Below are 22,625 nucleotides of genomic sequence, written 5' to 3' on the forward strand. Positions count from 1 at the left end.
AACATCCTGGAATTTTGTTATCTGTAGGGGATCCTGGAACTCATTTATTACAGATTGAGGAATGAATAAAGCACATTATCTTGAATCTTTATAATGATCCTCAGAGAGCATATCTTTTCTTCACTTTATCCATGGAAAAATAGGCTCTAGGCATTAAGTAGAAAATCAGAATCAGGATTCTGCTCATTTAGAAAGTCAAGAGTCAGGATTCAAATTCAAGCCACTTTGGCTCAATAAATCCTTGGCAGATTCCTTAAATCCTCTCCACCTATTTAATAACCCTGGCCTAAAAGCATAAAGCTTAATGTGTTTTATAAGGCCCCAAATGATTGTTCCATGCAAAGTGAGGAATTAAGTCACATGCAGAGAGAGGGTCCAGTATCCCCAAGGAGGGCCTCCAAGAAGAGAGAAACCATTGCCTGTGATTTCACAGACTCGTGTCCTTCACCACAAACTCAGGTGTCTGGCTGAACATCCTGACACCAACTGCATAAGTGGCATTTCACAGTGGTGACGCTTCCTCTGCACACCCACTGCAGTGGTACTGGGGAGGAGGGAGGTGTGTTCTTACCAGCCTGTCATATTAAAGTCCCTGTAGAGCATCTTCTTTCCAAGTTCCTTTCTCTGTACTCTCCTTGGAAACTCCAAATGTGTGAACTCATTTCCCAGCAAGTGAGGCTGCATGAATGCCTAATATTAAAAAAAAAAAAAAAAGAAAGAAAGAAAAGAAAGAAAGCCACATACATTTAAGGATGTTTTATAAATTGAGACAGGCCATAGTTCATAAACAAGAAAATCATCTCATACTTTAAGGGAAATAAATAAATTTCAGCATTTAAACACTAATAGAAGATGACCAAATAGAAATCTTGCACTTAATAAAGGGATGCCACTTTTTCATTTAGTATGAAATATTGCTATCAGAGACGCATAGAATGAAAGGTGTAATGAAAAGAAACTGAGCTCCAAAGTTCACAGATGGCTCACTATCCTGAATGGCACATGGTGAGGTAGAAGGCAAGCACTCTTACCCCGACTTTCTTTGCTCTCATCTCCTTTATACCTGCAGTTACCATGGCCTTGCCTTTGAAAGCTGCATGTGAGTCTCCAATAAACACAGGGCTTGAGGCTGCAGGGTGGGGCCAGATTCACCAGACAGGAACATTTTTCTGGACCCCCTCCAGTCTGTACTGCAGTCATTTGCTCCTGTCATTGGAAGACTATTCCGGAGCAGATGGCTTCTCCCCCCGCCCTCCCCCCCAACCCAATCTCTGTTCACAGGACCAAAGTCTTGAGCAAACAGCCACTTAGGGAATTGCTTTGAAAAAAACAAACAGTCTCATTGTCACATTCAGAACTCAAATCTGGCTGTCCAAGAGCTGGAATGCTCCTGTTTTAACATCCCTGTTCAGGGGCCACACACTGTAAGCGTACCTACACTAGAACTTCCCGCATCACGCCTGACGCCTACATAATACCAGAGTGGTGGGATGGATCCTCTCTCTTCATTGGCAGGGAAAAGAGTGGGCAGAGCACATCATGGCCTGGCACTGTGGGAAAACAAGGGATCCCTACCGCCAGACAGATGGTCATATCCTCAGTTTATAGGAATAGGTTGAATAATCCTTATTTGAAATTTTTTGGTCCATGAAGTACTTAGAATTTTTTTTTCATTTTTTTTATTTTTATTGTTGGTTGTTCAAAACATTACATAGTTCTTGATATATCATATTTCACACTTTGATTCAAGTGGGTTATGAACTCCCATTTTTACCCCGTATACAGATTGCAGAATCACATCAGTTACACTTCCATTGTTAGAATTTTTTTTTTTTAAATATTTCAATACACCTAATGAGGCATCTTGGGAATGGGTCCCAAGTTTAAATACAAAATTCACTTATGTTTCATATGTATCTTATACACATATCCTGGTGGTAATTTTATATAGTATTTTTTTTTAAGAGAGAGAGAGAGAGAGAGAGAGAGAGAGAGAGAGAGAGAGAGAGAGAGAGAGAATTTTAATATTTATTTTTTAGTTTTTGGCGGACACAACATCTTTCTTTGTATGTGGTGCTGAGGATGAAACCCGGGCCGCACGCATGCCAGGCGAGTGCGCTACCGCTTGAGCCACATCCCCAGCCCAATTTTATATAGTATTTTCTGGTGTGCCTATGTTTGGAGTACAATCTGTCATGTGAGGTCAAGGTGGAATTTTCCATTTATGGCATTATGTCAGTGCTTAGAATTTTTCAGATTTTTAGAGAATTTCAGGTTTGGGGATTTTTTATATTAGGGATGTTCAACCTACAACAGACAGCTCTCATGGTCTCCTTCCCAGGACCAGAGGCCAACAGATCTTCCACTGGTGCTCCTAGTGATTTGGAGGTACTAGTTAGACATTAGGCACTGGAAATTAAGTTTATCAGGAGCCAAGAGAAGCAAGCTGAATTGTCTACCAGGCTGGTCATGTTTGGCCACTGGTGGAACTCTGAGGCAGTAATTCTGGGCAGGCGTGGGCCGGACAGAACTGGGTGACAGGACAGGACAACTGAGGCTGAGAGGCTTGTGTTTTTCTTGTCTGAAGCAGGTTCCAGATCTGGTGGGAATTCTGGAGGGTCTGAAACTCTGTGGGAGGTGAGACTTGTGCTGCTGCTGATTACCAAGAAAGCTTTAATTTTGGATTTTATAGAGAGTTCTCCTGGGAAGGAAGGAAAGGAACTTATATGCAAAAGGGCAGGTCAGTGGTGTGGGCTACATATGAGACATATGAGTCTGCATTCAAGATAGCCCTTCTATCCCTCACACTTATTTAAAAAAAAAACAGCAGGAGAGACACAGAAGGCAGCCTGGGTCAGCATATACAGTTAAATAATAAATGAAATACAGATTTGCACACAGAATTTATAAACTACATTTATAAACTGTGATTTTAGTGGGTGGTTTAATTTCATAATTTCCTTACCTATAAAATGAGATTAATTGTATATTTTTATAATTAAGTGATATGTCTCTAAGGTACTGATCAGGGTTGTATTTGCTCAAAAACAATAACTATTATAGCCATTTCATGATTATTGAGTCCTATCACATCCTGAGTCTATGCTCAGAGACTTGTGTGTTTCATCTCACCCTCCAACAACCACATGGGCAGGAACAGCTACTTAATTTGTCGGGTCCAGTGCAAAATGAAAATATGGAGCCTCTGTTCAAAATTAAAAATTTCAAGGAAGGCACTGTGTACATTAAGCCAAATACAAGCCCTGTGTGACTGTACAAGAAGTCCAGCCATTTTGAAGGGTAGAGAACATTTTACTCCTCTTTTATTTTGGTCCACCAATGAAAACTAAGGAATAGAGGTTTAAGTAGTCAGTAAACAGAAGCATCTGTTGTATATCCTTTATCAAGTTTCAGAACTTTGAGACTATATGAGCATGGAGTTTTGATCCATTGCAGTCCCTACCTGCAAGCTGGAATCAACACTGATTTAGGGGTTACCATCTGCCTTATACTAGGGACTTGATACATGTCATCTTAGTCATTCAATACTACAAAGCCTATATCACAGAACCGACTTACAAATGAGGAAACTAAGTCTCAGAAAGGTTAAGACCCTAACCCAAGGTCATCAGCTAAGACTGAATGCTTCTATAGCCTGAGTTTAACATCCTCCTCAAAACCCCATCCTATCACCCTATGGTAACCCTTCTATCCCTCACAGTTATTAAAAAAAAAAAAAAAACAGCAGGAGAGACACAGAAGGCCTGTGAACATTTACTCCTAGACCATGCAGCCTGAGTCAGCAGATACAGTTAAATAATAAATGAAATACAGATTTGCACACAGAATGGTTGCAAGGATGTTCCTGACATTATTCTTAACAGCAAATAACTAGAGAAAAATCATTTAATAATGAGTGACTAAATAAACTAGCATAAATTCATTCCAAGGAACTCCATGTTATCATTTAAGATGATGCTACAGAGAATATGCAACGACTCACCAGAGTTGATTTCACTGTACGAAGAAGGTTAACAAATACTACATGTATGTACAAGAGCATAAGTTTACATGTGTCATGTCATGTGTACACAGATCTACATATTAAGTATATATGTATGTAAAAATGAGTGTGTGCTATGGTGTGAATGTGTCTAAAATTCATATGATGTAAACAATCCCCCAATGCCGTCTGCTGGGAGGTGTTTAGGTCCTGGGGCTCAGCACTTGTGCCTGGCTAATGCTGCTATAAAAAGGACCCATGGGAGTAGATCTCTCTTTCCTTCTGCCTTCTGCAGGTGAGGACATAGCAAATAGGTGCATACCAGATTGCTGGCACCTTGATCTTGGACTTCCAGACTGCAGAAATGTGAGAAAGAAATTTTTTCTTCTTTATACACTACCCAGTATGTGGTATTATGTTATATCAGCACAAAATGGACTACGACAGCATGAGTGTATAAATAGATACACAACATATATGTGCATTAGTGACAAACCAGACAGGACCCAAAGAACATTTCTGAGCACATTTCTTCACATGATGAAGAGGGTGATGGATTTTGGGACATGTTACACCCAAAATGACATTTGGCACTTCAGGAAACAGCAGAAGTAGGCTGCTATGGTTTGAAAGCATCTGTCAAAAACCAGTGTATTGAAGGCTTGGTCATTAGCCTCTGGTGCTAGACTGAGATCTCTGAGACTGTGAGCAAAAATGAACCTTTCCTCCTTTTAGATTGATTTATCTCAGGTACCTGTTACAATGGCAGGAAGCTGACTCACACAGTGACCATGAACACTAGAAAGAATTCTTCCTACCTCTTTCCCCAAAGCAGGCCATAAAATTTAGATGACTGTCTTCTGAAATTGGTTGTAAGACACTCATTCCATACCCTGATCCATACCCAGGGGAAAGGAATGTCACACAAGGATGCCAAGAAAATTCTAAAAGAACAGGCCTTGCTGAGCTAATCCCCTTCCCCCAGGTAACGACCATTAGATCATAAACCTTCCATTCTCCAATCAAATTTATACATGACTGTCCATAAAAATAAGTCTTCTTTGTTTCTTTGGCTCTTCATTTCCAAAGGATCTTGTATCACATGCAATTTATATTAAATACATTTTAGACTTTTCTCTTAATTTGTTCATGGCTGTTGGCCATGAACCCAGAAATGGGTAAGAACAACAACAACATTCGTTCTCTCTTACAAGGGAAGTGTGAAGTTTGAGGCACTATGCCTGTTAACAGATGAGCGGACCTGTGGGTGGTGCCTTAACCAGGTACCCTTGTGCCATTTTTTGTTGGTATATGTTTGCCTGGGCAGCTGTATCAGAGGATCTGTTGAGGCAGGTGCCTGCAGGTTAGCTGGCAACTCCTCAGTGGCTTTGTTATCTGCAGGGGCTGCTTCACCTCTCCTTTGAGGATGTGCATGTTCAAAGGAGGCTTGAATTCTGTGTCACCTGTGGTCGGTAGCTTCCTCACATGTGAAGACTTTCAGAATCTCAACAGAGTGTTTTCTATACAAAATACTGTATTTCATCCAATCTAAGATGCCATTTATTAAATGCACCATTATTTTATGATCTCTAAGAAAATAAGAGCTGCCAATTAAATTGTGCTCAATGCTTTCTTACCATTTCAGATTTTTGTTTTGCTCATTCTGGAAGAGCTCCTTTAGACTGAAGACAAATTTTATTACCTTTTACTTTTGTGTATACTTAGTAAAGGATATAGAAGCAAAGTACAGATGGTCCATGACTTACAATGGGACCACATTCCCAACATAATCCACTATAAGTTGAAAATGACTTTAATAGTCCTAACCTACTGAACATCATAGTTGAGCAGAACATCCACTGTTCACCCTTGAGATCTGGTGGCTGGGACTGGGAGCTGTGGTTTGCTGCTGCTCCCCAGCATCATAAGAGAGTATTGTGCTACATTTCACTAGCTTGAGAAAATAAATCAAAATTCAACACTGAAGCATGGGTTCTATTGAATGTATATTGCTTTTACACTGTTGTAAAGTCCAAGAATCATAAGTGGAACCATCATCAGTCAAGGACAGTCTGTGTACTGGCTCAGGTTTTCCAGAACTTTTTCACAGTTAGAATCCTACAGCTCTCATCACTTTTCGACTTGGGATCATGATGTTCATAATTTTCCACAGTGTCCTGGGTTTCACAAGAGCGCTGGTGATGCAGCACTTCTTAAATCATCCGCAACAGAACTACATGCCACAAAGCCAGCGGTGCGGAAGCTCTTAAGCCAGTTCCGCAATCATCTAGAGCCAGCTTACCGCTGACTCCCACTTTGGGAATGTAGTTCAACAACTCTGATTCACTCCTTCCCAACTTCCTCCACACAACCAGTTTGATCCAAAGAGACTTCACAAGTGTGTCAGTTTTGTCTCCACAGTTGTTTTCCCAAGCTGATGAACCCCCATTCTGCAAACTGGTGTGATGAGGTTCAGGACATGCTGCTCTAAAATATGGCATGTTGGCATTTGAGAAAGCAGAACAGAAGAGTCTCTCTCATTTCCCCTGATCTTTCTCTCCTTTAGCATGTCACCAGACATGCGCTTAGAGGGGAGGAGCATCCTGATTTCTGACAACACTGGATTGCAGGAGAATCTGAATAAAGACATCTCGCTAAGTTCCCCTGGAACTTATTTCCATTTGATCATAACCCTATTGTGCAATCATTCACAGTTAGAAACCTAAGGCATAAAAAATACACAAATTTACATGTTTCTTTGGAACTTCATGTTCTTATGAAGGCGCCTGAGTCTGGTACACTTTGTGGTACACAAATTTGTTTTTTGTCTTGCTAACCCCTCTTTTGTTATAGGGACTTTGCTCTCACTGTAATGGGCAAGAAAAACAAATCTTTCCTCCCTTCTAGATGCTCGCTCATGTGACGTTTGCACATGCCCAAGTCATGCAGTTGGTTGACAAGAACTGCAAACTATTCCAACTTCAAATATATTAAAAGTTGGGGGAAAAGTGCTTTAGCTCTGTGGGAACACTGTAATATTCATCCCACAGTGAGACTGATGCCACACCTTGAGCATTCGCTATCTTTTTGGTGATCTTTCTTTCCCACTTACAAATGGCCATAACACATGTGGAATGATTTTTTTTTTCTGTTGCAATCATGTATACCATGGAATTTTGAGTAGCTCATGTGCACCTGGGGCCCATTTTACCACTCTTTCTTCTTTGAAGTCACCATCGACCTCCTAAATGGTAGGCCTGCTTCTTAACAGCACTTCAAATACTCACTGTTGTTGCCCCTGGCAGACCCTCTGGAGTTAATGGTGTTCAAGTAATACAAGTCTGAGAACCAAGGAAGAGCAGAGTGAACATATGGCTGCTTAGTGAAAAATGAGATGCTAAATTACATAGAAGGCACACAATTTGTAAAAACCACCTGTTGGTTTTCAGAGGGAGACACTGCTACTCATTAGTGTACCATTTTATGCAATCATCATGAAAGCTTATAAATAGTCTCATATGTACACATTTACATATGTACATATGTTCAATGTCATTGAAATATCTAAAATGTTATTTAAGTATTTCCTTTATAACTAACCCATATTTGTGAATCTTCTACCATTGAACATTTTTTTTTTTAAAGAAGTGCTGGGAAGGCTGGGGTTGTGGCTCAAGTGGTAAAGTGCTCGCCTAGCACGCCTGAGGCACTGGGTTCGATCCTCAGCACCGCATAAAAATAAAATAAAGATATTGTGTCCACTTAAAACTAAAAAATAAATGTTAAAAAAAAAGAAGTGCTGGGGATTGATCCCAGGACCACATGCTCCTAGGCAAGTGCTCTACTCTGAGCCACGCTCCCAATTCAGGTTACTCATATATTTAAAAAACTCTCCAAATTACTAGTTTTGAGAAACCGTGGGTCTTGAGGTTACTTACATTGCCTCCTAGTGAATATAAAATGCTTCCTCATTTTCTTTCTCTTTTTAATAAACTTTCTTCCTGCTACTTTGTGGTTAGCTGGCCAGTGAATAGTGTCAGCTTTTTTAAAAAAAGTTGAGAAGAGATTTACTGCTCCTTGTTCCAGTAATTTTAGGGAAATCTAAAGTCACTGGGAGGAATTAAACAAGCAGGGGCCTGGCTTCCATGAAGGGGATGCAGAAGCCCAGAGAGTCCCTAAAAGGCCAGCATGGAGTCACTTACTTAACAGAAGTAGAGGGGCCTTAAAACCTAGGAATCTGGAAAGTTCTTAGTACTTGCTCAGCATTCAAGTGCCATGATTCACACTGACCTGTCCTGCTGGAGGGATTGCTTACATCAGCATTCAGGAGACTTGAGTCCCAAAGCCACTTTACTTTCACATTCACTATAAGCAACAAACACCACATTTAAAGTCTGTAAAATGTAGGGGAACTTGTTAAGTTGTATTAAGCAATAAAACCTACTGATTTCCTGGCTCAAAACTTGTAAGATACATGAATCATTTCAGCATGATTTACCCCACTGCCTGTACCTGGACCGTTTGTAAATGCGTATACATGATGATAGCTTCTTTTCAAGCACATTTCACTGGGATGCTGACCTTTTAAAAATGTGGGCTGAATCCAAGCTGGGATCAAGCACACATAAGAACGCAAATCCACCTGCAAAATAATTCTGGACTCTCTTCCAAATGTTCCTTATTTATCTAATATGCTGGATATACTTTAGATTTTTTTCTTCAGTGATGTTACTTGGAGGTACACATGCTAGAAACATCTCAGAGTGATGCAAGTTAGTAAAATAAACCTCTGGGTTTAAGTGAACATCAGCTAACACTTCATATGTTCATGATTTTTAAAATTTTAGCTTAACCTAGCACCTAACATAGTAAAGGCTTTAAGTAAGTTATCTGTTGGAAAATGGACACAGAATATTCTCACCTGTTTTACACAACTACAGTTTAGTGATTATTTAAAACTGTAAGAAGTAACATAGCTTCCTATCTTTTGAAAAAGTTAAAGATTTTTTTTTTTTTTTTTTTTTTTTTGGTACCAGGGATTGAACCCAGGGGCACTCGACCACTGAGCTGCATCTCCAACCCTATTTTATATTTCATTTAGAGACAGGGTTTCACCGAGTTGCTTAGTACCTTGCAGTTGCTGAGGTTGGCTTTGAACTCGTGATCCTCCTGCCTCAGCCTCCCGAACCACTAGGATTACACGTGTGTGCCACTGAAAAAGTTAAAACTAAAACCCATGGCATGTAAAAACAATCTTGGACACAAACAATCTTTTCTCATTTGATAGAAATCTTCCCATAAATCATGTGAATGTGACTACAGTTATACTATTTAAAATCCCATGATATTTCACCATGCTAAGGATATAACAAGACTATGTCTCTTCTCTACTTAATGAGCATGTAGACTAGAAACCCAGAAATTAGCATTTTATACTACAGTGCAATTTAAAGTGTGCTAACCTACTCTGTATAAAAAGCTGAACCTCTTTTCCCACACTCTCATCCTACATGTTGAGGCTTTCCTTCAAGGATCCATAATAGAATGTTCCTGAAAAAAAGGTGTGGAGGGATACCTCAAGTTCATGTGTGTACCACAAATATTACCTGGAGGAAAAAAGCCTGGTAATCAGCACTCTAGAACCACTAAAGACAAGTCACCAAGACTTAAGAATTCTGGAAAGACACAGGTTTGCTAAAGAGAGGGTATATCCTTGTCACTTCTTGGGCAGCAAATAAGGACAAGCTTATTGACAGATCTGATTGGGGACAAGAAGGACATCGTCTCTCTGTAAAGGATGTTGGAAAAACCTACTATACCATGGCAGGACGCCAGAGTTGGAGCAGGGAGTCTAGATGTCTTCTTATGGCTGTAAGTTCTTCTAGTTGTAGGCAGAAAGGAGACAGAAATGAGTACTATGTTTGAAAAGGATGTTGTTGTGTCCCATCCCAATGAGAGTCTGTAGATTCCCAGAGCAAAAGGAGACACCTTCTGGAACTTTTCAGCAAGCTCTCAACTTGAGCAGAGGAAGAACAAAGGTCTGAGTAGGGGAGGAATCTGAACTGGGACCTGTCTTACTCAAGAGCACATGAACCTGAGTGTTCCCCTCCTGGGCTGGGGGAAACTTTGAGAACCTTGGCAAGGTTGAAGAACAGGAAGCTGGAGCAGGCAACCCAGACCCAGGGAAGGAAACCGGGCCTGGTTGTGGGAGCAGACCAAGGTGACTGGAACTTCAGCTGAGGGCTGAATAGGGGCTTCCAGGGGACGTAGAAACCGTGGGTCTTGAGGTTACTTACATTGCCTGCTAGTGAACACAAAATGCTTCCTCATTTTCTTTCTCTTTTTAATAAACTTTCTTCCTGCTACTTTGTGGTCAGCTGGCCAGTGAATAGTGTCAGCTGAGGAGGAAACTGTCTCAGCTTTTGGGGAATCCAACCAAAGGAATTCATGTAACCAACATGTGAGCTCCAGCGTGTACCAAGCACCAGGGGCTAGGGTTTCAAAGAGCAAGGAAAGAGACACCTCTTCTCATAGTTCACTCACTAGCAAGGAGATGAAGAAAGGTTTTGGGCAAAATGGTGGTATGTCTAGGGGCTAAGGGACAAAGAGTGGGGCACACACCAGGTAGAGAGATGTCAGAGACAATCTGCAAAGGATTTTAGGAGCTGGTCAGTCAAGGACTCTGGGGAGAGTGCCGCCAGAGCAGAGGCAAAAAAAAGTGGGGAGCAGCTCACTGTCCAGAGGTGGACACAGTGTCCAGAGTTTCTCTTAGAACGTGTGGGGCAAAGAGGTGGCAAGAGTGTGGCTTTCTGCAGGACACCAAAAAAGGCTAATATACAATTAGATGATAGATACATATAGTTGCATAAAGCAGAAGTATTTAAAAAACCTTCAGTGAAGTATAAGATATATGGAAATATGCTTATATCATACATGTACAGGCTGATGAATTTTCACAAAGCGACCACCCCCACAGAGCTAGCATTTAGATTAAACAGAACATGCCAGGAGTCTATCTAATCACTGCCGCTTCTCTGCTTGGATCAGCTTTACCTATTTCTGTACTTTGTTTGGAATCCTACAGGATGCCCCCTCTGCTTTGTTAAGTCTGTGAGATTCATCCATGCTGTGCATAGTCACAATTTGTTCATTCTTGATGCCGTACAGTATTCCATCCCGTGACTGTGCCAAAATTTATTTACTCATCCAACTCTCCATGGACACTTGGACAGTTACCAGTGTGGGCTATTATAAGCAGTGCTGCTCTGCACATTCGAGTCTTTTGGTGAACATTTGTACACAGTTCTGCTAGGTACATACCGAGGAGTGGAACTGCTGGGCCAGGGCATGTTCTGGTTTAGGACTGACTGCCAAGCCCTTTCCCAAAGGAGTTGTTCCAATTTCCATTCCCATCAGCAGAATATGGAAAGTAAAAATTCTTATGTGTTCCATAAGATGGCAAATCCCACACAGGCAGTATTTTGTAAAGTCCTCTAGCTAAAACTTTCAGATAAACTAATTTTTAAATGTTCAGACCTCTGAGTGTTTGGAAGGAAGTTATCAAAAGGAAGAATTTCAGTGTCTAATACAAATTTTTTTTTTGAGTAATCTCTCCTTTTTTTTTTTTTTTTTTTTTTTGCCTTTAGGGAGAAAAGAATCTCATCAGACTATAAGAGGAGCATTGGAAGTCATATAATTCAAGATGATTTATCATGTAGAAGTCTGAGGTCAAGAATGAAATGAAATTAATAATGTCAGCCAAGCCACTGGTGGTCACGCTAATAGTTAAATGAGAAAGTTCTTCCAGGGCCAAGGCTGCTCACCTGATTTTACAGAGAAGGAATAGAATATTTTGGTTTGGGTTAAAAAAGTGAAGGGAAAATGTGAAATGGCTGAGTTCTTAATAAGTATGGGTTTAGAATCTTTCATGAAAAATTCTCATTCATAATTTGTCCTTCAAAAATCTCAAAGTAGCAAGAATCAAGTTTGTATATGTAAGTCATTATAGAACTGAATACTGATGATACTCTGCCTGGTTTATGTGGTTTCCAAGAAAAACAATGACATTTCTGCATAAATATGATAAATGTCACAACAGCTTTGAGCCTGCCATTATTTAATTAGAAAATCTGCAACTCACATGCATTGTCATGAAAGGGGATTAAACGGGGAAGGAGATGGCTTTGGGTGGATTTTTTCCTCAAGATTTGTACATTTTCCAGGGAGTAAAGCAGAGAGCTGTCTCTTTGTGTCTAAAGCCAGGCTGGCCAGTTTAATCCTGCTCTCAAGGTGAAGTGGGATGCGAGGGTGATGAACCTGTCCTTTTTATTCATGAGTACACTTGAGCCTCGCCGTGATAGCCTCCTGTCTTAAAAGCAGGCTCAGGTTTAAGGAATAGTTCAGTGGAGATAACTCTTGAGCAGGAAAAATCCCAGTGAGCCAAGAGGCTTGTTCACTTGAAGTCTTTCCAAGATTCACACCAGGGAGAACAGACAAACAGAATGAGGCGGCACAGAGAGCCGGGACAGTCCAAGAACACTGCAAGAAATCACCTCAGATAATGTTGCACTTGCGTGTATCAAATGTGTATTTGAAACCCACTTTCATCTCTTCCGTGCATTTCCCTTGATGAAAAACAACTGCAGACTTGGATTATTCTACAAGGACAGAAGTACATTATTGGAAGGTTTGATGATACCAGCACATCTTAATGTAATCAAATCAGAGTTTATAAATATGTCTAGGCAGAACAGAGGGAAAGCCATCACTCTCGCACCTCGGGGCTGCAGAGGTCCCCTGAGGGAGATCCGTTTCTGGCTATCACCTGAAGCGAATGTGGGGGCAATTTCTTGGAGGCTTTGGCATTCGAGTATTCAATGCTGCTGAGAAACACCCAGAAACCAGACCCCCTTCCCTCCTACCTGAGCCTGACTCCATTCAAAACACTCTGTCTAGCTTGGTGGACCCTCTTACATATTTTATTTTAATCACTCTGGAAATACTAAACAAACAAACAAAACAAGCCCAACTACAAAGAGCAAGGCTTTTTCATGACTGTAGGATCAGCGGCTCTCCCTGACTGCTGGGGCAGGAGTGCAGGGCCCCTGATGTCCTTGTCACACACCTGCCACATTCTGTGTGAACATGTCAAACTGGCAAGCGTGCTCGATTAATCACCCAGCCTGAGAATCTACGAAACAAAGTTCACATTACCCAGAGAGCTGCACGAAGGGCCCTCTGAGGTCGGGATGCAAGACCAAACAGAATTAACGTGCCTGCCACATCCATCATTTTGTAATCTGCTTCCAGTTCTATAATCCCCCAACATCCGGACTGTGCATACCAAGAACATTCCTCACCAACGCAGATCAAAATGGCTCTTGTACAAAGGGCTCTGGCCGCCCTCCCCAGCCTAAAAACACCATTAGCCATTTCTACAAGTCAGATGCCTCTCGACTACAGGCTTCTGCTCAATGTGGCGAGGGACTTAGAAGGTTTGATAAATCTTTCACGAGTGGTTCTTCACACACTATACATATACAATTTGATTTGACCTAAGAACAAGAAATCCACTGTTAATTTTCCAGCAATGTACTAACAGGGAAGAGATCATGTAACAGAAAAGGACACTACAACTATCACTCACCAAACTGTTTCACCATTACTTCCAAAGAACAGGTGTTCAGAAAACAGGAATAAGTAGGTTAATTCTAATGATTATGATTTTAAGATGCACTTAAAAATCACTTACTGTAGAGATGGTCCCTGACTCACAATGGTTGGACTTAATGATTTTTTGACTTTACAAAAGTATGAAAGCAAATCCACATGAACACTCTGGTTTTCACTTTCAGCACAGTATGTAGCACATTACATGAGCTAGCCAATACTTTATTGTAAAACAGGTTTGTACTAAAGGATTTGCCCAACTGCAGGCTAATGTAAGTCTTGAGCTTGTGCAAGTTAAGCAACGCTAAGCTCTGATGTTTGGTAAGCTGGGGAAATTAGCCACACTATTGACTTAAGGTATTTTCAACTTATGATGGGTTTATAGGGACATAACCCATTCTAAGTTGAGAATTTTCATGGAATTACTTCTCATTTTCATTTCAGAACATGTTCTGAGTATCTCAAGGGAAATACTATTACCTGTTTCTTTTAGGAGAAAAGGAGATTCAGAGATACTGTGTGAGGGGACTGAGGTTACATAGCTTATGATTGGGGTGAGAGAAGTCCACATCACACTCTGGTTTCCTGGTTGATGCTATTTTTCAAGATCTTATGCTATGAACCTCCTAATTCTCACAAGTACTTTACCATAAAGATTTCACCACCAAATTATTTTATGCTATAAATTCTCTTATTCTCTCAAATACCTTGTCACATTCACATCATTTGATTATTGTTACCGGAGCTGTTCATTTCAAAGTATACATCCTAGATTCCTAAAGGAATGAGAAGTTGGACAACCAGGGCATTTTATGTTCTGAACATTTATAGCCCTGATGTCTGAAAGGAAAAATTTTAGTCATAAACTGGAGAAGTTTAGTTACAAGTTTTACTTATAATCTTATTTAGGAGTAAGAATATGGACAATGTTATCTTTTGGAAATTTAAACACTAGGCTCAATTCTGTGAGCTAATAGTGTCCACAGGAATAGTGGACAAGAGTGGTCTAAGAGTGACACCAAAATACACATTGATGTTAGCAACATTAGAAGTTGTTCTTAAGTTCAAAAGAGGAAAGGATATGGGTGTGGTTGCTGGCCATAGGGTTTTGCTATAGACTGAATGTTTGCATACCCATATAATTCATGTTAACCAGGTAGTGAATTCCTGTAGTCCTAGAAGGAGGCTGAGGCAAGAGGCAAGAGGATCTCAAGTTCAAGGCCAGCCTGGCTAACTTTGTGAGACTCTGTCTTGAAAATAAACAAATTAGCTAACAATTAAAAAATGCTGGTGAAGTAGCTCTGTGAAAGAATACTTGCATGTGCAATGCCTTGGGTGCAATCCTCAGAACAGAAAAAAAAAATCACATGTTGAAGCCAAATCTCTAATGTGATGGCACTGGGAGGTGACAAAACCTTGGGAAGGTGATCAGGTCCTAAGGGTAGAGCCCTCAGGAATGGGATTTAATGCCTTTGTAAAACAGCTTCCAGAGAGCATCCTTGTCTCTTCCACCATGAGGTTGAAAACAAAAGACAGCTGTCTATGAAGCAGGAAAAGGCCCTCACTAGACACTGAATTTTGTGACACCTTGATCTTAGACTTATCAGTATCCAGATCTGTGAGATGAAAATTTCTTTTGTTTATTAGTTACCCAGTCCATGGTATTTTGTTATAGTAGCCCAAACAAAGACATTTGAAGCAGTAAGGCTTTGATTCAATAAAATATAGCTAATGAGTTCTTGTGCCACGCAAGAACTGTGCACATGTAATTTCATTTAATCCCTCTGTAGCCTTCTGAGGTTTTCTATCCCTATAAGTGAAGACTGGGGATCATTAAATTGCTTTGTGGAAATAATGCACACAGTTATGTGACAAAGCTGAGATCCAAAGCCACACACATCTTATTTCAACTATCCCAAAATGTGCCACTGATACTTGGAAATCTGAATAATTTCAGCCTTCTCATCCCTCCTTAAGGGCTAGCCTCCTATGTTCATTCCTGAAACAAGAAAATATGAAATTATTTCAAAATAAAAGGTACAAAAAGTCAGGCTATTATTAGTCATTGCCTCTAGTTAGAAAATAGACACCTGAGGGAACAGGAAAGAGGTTTCAATAGGCTGAAGAAGGTGATAAAGTTGGGGTACAGAAGAGGGCAGGGGAGGTAAAGGTCTTGTGCCCTGCTGTGAGACACCCGAGAGAGGGCAGAGGAGAGAGTTCTGCTTGGCAACCATTCTGTCCTCAGTCAACAAACACTGACTCCAAATCTTCTCTGTTATGAGCCACACTGCAGGCCTCTAGACATTGCTGTATGAGTACTGGGGACTGACTCCCTGGGAGGATTAGTGGACACTTTCCACAAGTGTCATTTGCTGGGGCTTCAAACAATGAGGGAGGATTCTCTTGGTGGAAAAGGGAAGGCAGTAGAGACAAAGAATGCTTCCAAAGGCCTGGAGGTCAGAGAGACTGTGACATGTGCTGGACGTGGAAGATAGATATTTACCATGGGGTACATGGTGACAGGGCGGTGGCAACAGTGAGATGGTGTGCAGGAGGTGAGCAGGATTCTGATCAGCCAACAGCATGACCTGTGTTCTGTATGTCATGGGCAGCCAAAGGCTTTTTGGCAGGGAATGACAAGGTCCACAATAAGACCACTTGCATAGTCCTGAATGACAGACCGGGGAAAGCCAGGCAGGTAGTGAAGAGGCCAGCTGGGATGAGCTGCATTGGAGGAATCCTTGCAGCTCCAAGGCCCTTTGTGACACTCTTGTCTATCACTGCATTTCACAAGAGATAAACCAAGGTCCATAAAGGTTAAGAGACTTGCAAAAACCTATCCAGCCCTGGAACACCAGAGTGGGGACCAGAATAAAGATCTGTGAGCTGCCGAAGGATGCCCTCCTCCTGTCTAGACAACCAAAGGAAACAAGAGGCCTAGAGTCTGGATTCTGTACGAGTGGCTTTAAGGTTATCTGCTTGAGACAACAATCAAAGGCTAGAAGATAACAGTAGGTGAAAGAGGGAAGCAGATTTTCCACTGTTTTGGGATTTCTGCCTTCGCATATACCAGTAACTAGCAATGGTGACACAGCTTGGTTAAAAAAATAAGACAAACACAGAGACCAGGGTATTGAGGGAATGGGCACAGCAACTTTATACATCAAAGTGATCAGATTCAGTCTGTTTGCACAAACTGAAACTCAGAGACATGAACAAAGTCCTTTTGGAGCCATGCAGATCAATTCTTTCCTAAGAGCAGATAGTCACTGCTTGACTATGTTGTCTAAAAAAGAAATCCTGTTGGTAAGAAAGTATTTCCTTCACATACTACTATTCACAGAGATGCTCACCCCAAAGAAACTAGAATGATTACCACAGTCACTTTTAACTGAGATCCTATGCCCAACACCTGCCCCTGGACTCTGAAGACGCAGATTGTTCTGTATTCCAGAAAAATGAGACTTTTAAGGAAGCAGAGCTCTCCCGTAGCCTTCTCCCGTAGCCATTTCACCCCAAAGAGGAGGATCTACACACAGAATCTATTTTCAGAGTAGAAATGGATTTTATGACATCTACACTTTTCCCAAAGGGCCTTGAACTTCCCATCTGAGCATGCAGCATGATATGTGTGAGAAGGATCTCAGAGCTGCCACGTGGGCAGAGGGCCTTCCTTGGGATGTGATGCACAGTGAGTCCCTGATACCTAGAAGGTATCTGCACTCTTCAGAACTGCACTTCACATTGTGAACACCAACCCATGAAAAGAAACACAGCACATTATGTCTCCAATTGGTCACAGATGGGAGAAAATCAACCACAATAATAAATTCACGGAGGTGGAGTGTGTCGTCACACACACGGAGCCAGGATGTGTGATCCAGAAGGTGCGTGTGGGGGAGTTAATGCCATATGTCGTTTGACTGCTGTGGGCCCGCTCTCATGTCCTAACAGTGTATTCTTCCCAAATAGCTCTGATGCCATCCTTGACACCACTGGCCTGTGCCAAGCGTACATGCCTCTTACCAGGTACTGAAGTCGCTGGCGCTCCGTCTCGGGGGTGAATTCCGAAGACATGGGGATGATTTCTCCATTTCTGATGATTATGGCCCTGAAATAGTGAAAAATGCATTGTCAGCAGCCAATTTCATAAGTATTGTGACGAAGATCAACCACGGTGTGGTTCGGGTCACACACAAAATGCCAGGACCGGCTTTCTCCTCCCACCTGCGCTGCAATTCTGGATCCCCTGTGAGGTTGGAGGTATCTCTGTTTTTAAGTGCACTGCATTCTGGTCAGCTTATGATTACTTTGATTACTTTTTCTGCTGGCTGGCACTATTGCTTTAATGCTTGGCACCAAGCATATTACTTAGCACACAACAAATACTTGGTGAATAAATGGATGGGAATAAATAGTGAATAAGTGAATGGTGAATAAGTGAATGGTGCAGAGGCTCACTCTAGTCCAGGGTTATCTGAAAGGACCTTCTGAGATCATGGTAACACCCTCACACCATCACTCAGGGGTGCTATATCACTGAGTTATACCCATAACTCTTATTTTATTTTTAGATAGGACCTCACTAAGTTGCCCCTGGTAGGCCTTAAACTTGGAGATCCTTCTGCCTCAGCCTCCACAGTTGCTAGGATTATAGGTGTGTGTCACTGCACCTGGATGGTAATATTCTTATCTGTGGAGTCCATCATTGAAATAAGTGACTACTGAGCATTTGAATTGTGGTTAGTGAAGTCAAGGAATTAAATTTCTGACATTATTTAATTTTAATTAATTTAAGTAGTCCCCTGTGGCTAGTGTTCAATGTAGTGGATGGTTCAACTTCAGACCCTTGTTATTCAAAGGATCAATGGGCCAGGAGCATTTGGCCTTACCTGGGAAATTGATAGCAATGCAGAATCTTAGATTCCCCACCCCAGACTCTCATCAGGTAGTTCATAAGCACATTAAAATCTGAGAACATCTGGCCTAGATCTTGAGCATCCTTGGTAATATCCTGGATCTAGAGATAGCCACTCTCATCTTGTCTCAAGGATCAGAAAATTCACACTCTCCAGAAAAATGTGCTCAAGAGCTATTGCCCACTCAAGGACTTCTGAGAGAAGAGAGCTCCTAAAGCTGATGTCTAAAAGAGAGGTTGCAGGATCGATAACCATGAAGCAACTTTTCTTGGATCTCGTCCCAGAGGTGCCTCCCATTTTCAGACCTTCTGATTCTGAAGTGGCTCCTGACAGCCACTTTATAGCCACCGATCCATCAGTTGTGGCAGAAGGCTGTCGTTTTTGTGACAAATAGAATTGGCTTAGGGAACTGCATTTTATACCATCTGAACAACTCCCTGGCACCAGGGACCCAGAGACCTGAGACCTGACTCACTTCTTAGTGAGGACCCATAGACGTGGGAGATGCCTTCCATGATTTCAGCTCTGGTGGATGCCTCATTGATTCTAGGGCATGCTGCTTCTTTGTGCTACAAAGCCCACAGGCACCTCTCTCCCAACCTGGAGAGGCAGTCTCTTTCTTGAAAGCAGTCCCTAACTTGGAAGCAAGCCCTATAATGGTTCCAGCTATTACAACCCTGCCCCTAATCCTGACTACCTGTGCCCCAGTTGCTGCTATCAGAAACTGGTGTGGGTGTAGGCAGGGGAGGAGATGACAATGAAAATCTTGGGGGCTTTAGAGCATTTAGGGCTCCAGAGGTAGAAGTTTGAGAAAATGGAAGTGTAGGGAAGCTAATTCTGCAAAAAAGACGCCTCTTACTGTAATATTCTTTATCCCTTCTATTATTATACTGCCTAAAATGTGACAAATTTGATTCCTTCTTATAAGCCTATAACCACTTATAAAATGCAACCCCCTCACTCGCAACCCAAAAGATGATATTCACCATTCACAAATCATGGGAGTTGATTCACATGGTCACTGTCCTAATTATGAGCTGAGATTTACTACCAAAATAGACTAAGGGTTTGACAGAGGATGGAGAAACTTGGAGAATTTGAAAGGGTGCCTGGAGTCAGGAAGGTCTAGGTGAAGGCCTTGAGATCCTTGGAGCTGGGTTGAAAGTTATGTCATACATTCCAAAGGAGTCTTTTCTTTCAAAGGTTTGCTTCAAGCTAGTCTTACTTTGTTTTTTTCTTTTTTTCTACATGACCCCTAAATTTCAGCTGATTGCTGGGTATAGAGTAGGAAAGTGAGACACCCCAGAAGGAAGCAAAAGAGGATGAAGAAGAGAAAGGAAGGGAAGTCAGAGGTTGGGGTGTCCCAGACCCAGGAGAGGGTGATCTGATCACCACACAGCCTGGCCCACTGGGACAGAACCCACATCGTTCCACCAGGCCACGGAATCAGGACCTGAGTGTCAGGAGGTCAGGGGCTTTTTGTTCCTGAATATTCCAGATTTTTAGTATCATGTCTGTCACATAGCAAGAGCCCCATGAATATTGGCTAAATGAAAGAGAAGATGAGATGAGAGAACTTGGGAGACACTTTCTTGAACTTCAGGCAGAAGGAAAACAGAAACAAGAGGCAGCAGAGGTTCAGTTAAATAATGTGAGATGGACTTCACAGAGAGGACTTTGCCTGGAAAATCTACCTGATCCCCAAGCCATCTTCTCTTCCTGACTAGGGCTAGTTTGTCCATTACTCCTCACCCCAGAATCCTCCCAACATCAGTATTTCAATTTTTCTCTCCACTGGATATCTGCCTATAGTGCAAAACCATGCTCTACAACACTTTGTATGTATATGCTGGGTCTCTACTTCCTTGCTTCCCATTGATCCCTCAAACAGTGGTAGATTCATATCCTGCCTCTCTGTCCACCCAGCTGCTATCACAAGAATCATCAAATGACTCCCCTGTTGCTACGTTTACTGGAAAAAAAAAATCATCATTCTGATCTCTCTGGTAGCATTTGCTAAGTCTCTCCCAAACTGGCTCCGGGGGATCTCTTCCTCCTGGTTCTCCTTCTACCTCCTAGGACACCTTTGGTGCTGAGGATGACTATGTCTCACCACCCTCATACCCTGGGAAATCTCATTTCTTAGCCCCAAGGTTAGGTTCGACTCATCTCTTACATTTTTCCTTAGCCTGGTATTTCTCCTAGTATGGAACATGTCACATTTTGGAACTGAGGACTTGTCTGCCTTCCATGCTAGTGCGTAAGCTCCTAAGGCAAGGACGATGTCTGACTTGACCAAGAGTGTAGCCCCACCACTGTGCACAGTACCAGGCCATTGTAGGCAGGACTAGCTATACTACCTCAGGGTCCAGTGCAAATATATATATGTAGGACCCCTTGTTTAAAAATTGAGAGTTTCAAGATAGAAATGATAGGACACTAAATGGAATGTGGCTTCCTTTGGAGAATGGGGTACTGCATGACTATACAGATCACATTCTCACAAGCTGGCTCTCCTCACAAAGCTGGCCTTGATAGTATGCCCTTGATATTGGCTCAATGAGCTGACTTCAACAACCACATATGCCAATGATTTCAGATCAACTTCCCAATCAGCACGCTTCTGTTGTGCTCCAGCATGGACCAGCCAGTTACCAACAGATATAGCCACTTGGATTTTTGCAGGAATTGCAGACTTAGTGTAGTGTTCAAATTGATGATGCTGGGGCTGGGGATGTGGCTCAAGCGGTAGCGCGCTCGCCTGGCATGCCCGCGGCCCGGGTTTGATCCTCAGCACCACATACAAACAAAGATGATGTGTCCACCGAAAACTAAAAAATAAATATTTTTAAAAAAGATTCTCTCTCTCATTCTCTCTCTCTCTCTTAAAAAAAATTAAAAAAAAAACACAAACAAATTAATGATGCTGTCCCCACCACCCCTTCAAATTGGACTTCTAGAATTCCCAACCTCAGGGAACAACACTATTTTACACCTAGTTGCCTGTCCCAGACTTCTCTCACCCCACATGTCCAAATAGGCATCCAATCCTGTAGATTTCACCTTTTCAGTTTTTAACATAAATCTCTTTCCATGACTCCTACTATTGGTGCCTTGTTTCCAGTTTCCATCAGAGACTGCCTGCAGGACTCAGGAGCTCTCCACAGTCCTCTCACCTCTGAGAGTAGAGTGATGGGTACATTTGTGATGGGTACATTCAAAATCTTCTCTTATTAGCTATTTTGAAATATACAATTAAATGTTCTCAACTATAGATCTTCTATAGAACATTAGAAGTTATTCCTCTTCCATCCTCTTCCACCCTTCCCGACCTCCCTAACCACGATTGTATTCTCTACTTCTATGAGACTGGTATTCTCTAATTCTATGAGATTGATTTTTTTGCTTCCACACATAAGAACATGCCACAAGGTGATTTTAAAGCATCACTGTCACTTGCCACATCCCTAAACTAAAGCCCATTGCTGGTTTCCCAGACCTTCCGAGTTCCTTCATTATCTGGTTCTTGCCTGTATTTCTGTCGCCTCACTCTTGCTACTCCTTTCACATCAACTTCTCCCTTCTAAAAGCCAACCTACTCCCCTCTAAGCCAGTTCAGAGGGCCCTCCCTTGTCCTTCTGAGCTGCTGTGGATGCCCCTTCTCTGTGATGACATGGGGTGTCGTCATAGCTCCACCATAGCCCTTACGAGCCTTGGCTGCAATGGCTGGCTTCCAAACTTGTCTCTAACTACCCTGAGGATATTTTCCAGGCAGAGCCCAAGTCATTGTCTCAGATCTCCAACGCTCAGTGTTTGGCATGTGGCAGACATGCAATGGGGTTTGCTGAGGTGCCAATGAGCTGGACTTGGGTGGTGAGTGCAAGTACCAGAGACTCAGGCCATAAACAAGACTTTTCTTAATAACAACATTATTAACTGTAGAGAGTCTGAGTCCTCAAAAACACATACAAATTTCCACTGGTTGTTGGAAAAAGACAACAGGCCTAAGAAAATGTCATTGCTGAGAAGTGACT

At 41.9% G+C, this 22,625-nt stretch overlaps 1 protein-coding gene across 1 annotated transcript in view; it reads right to left on the bottom strand.

Moving 5' to 3' along the window:
- The window catches only part of PPM1H (protein phosphatase, Mg2+/Mn2+ dependent 1H), a 256,215-nt gene that overhangs the window by 69,622 nt on the left and 163,968 nt on the right, over positions 1 to 22,625 (bottom strand). Inside the window, exons 5-6 of the mRNA XM_081311513.1 lie at positions 17,699 to 17,783; positions 572 to 690 (exon numbers count right to left, since the gene is read on the bottom strand). Of these exons, the coding sequence (XP_081167639.1) occupies positions 572 to 690; positions 17,699 to 17,783 (204 nt within the window). The remainder of the gene's footprint in view (positions 1 to 571; positions 691 to 17,698; positions 17,784 to 22,625) is intronic.

The sequence above is a fragment of the Spermophilus citellus genome (assembly GCF_964194105.1).
Source record: "Spermophilus citellus genome assembly, chromosome: 10".
NCBI classification, from domain to species: domain Eukaryota; kingdom Metazoa; phylum Chordata; class Mammalia; order Rodentia; family Sciuridae; genus Spermophilus; species Spermophilus citellus.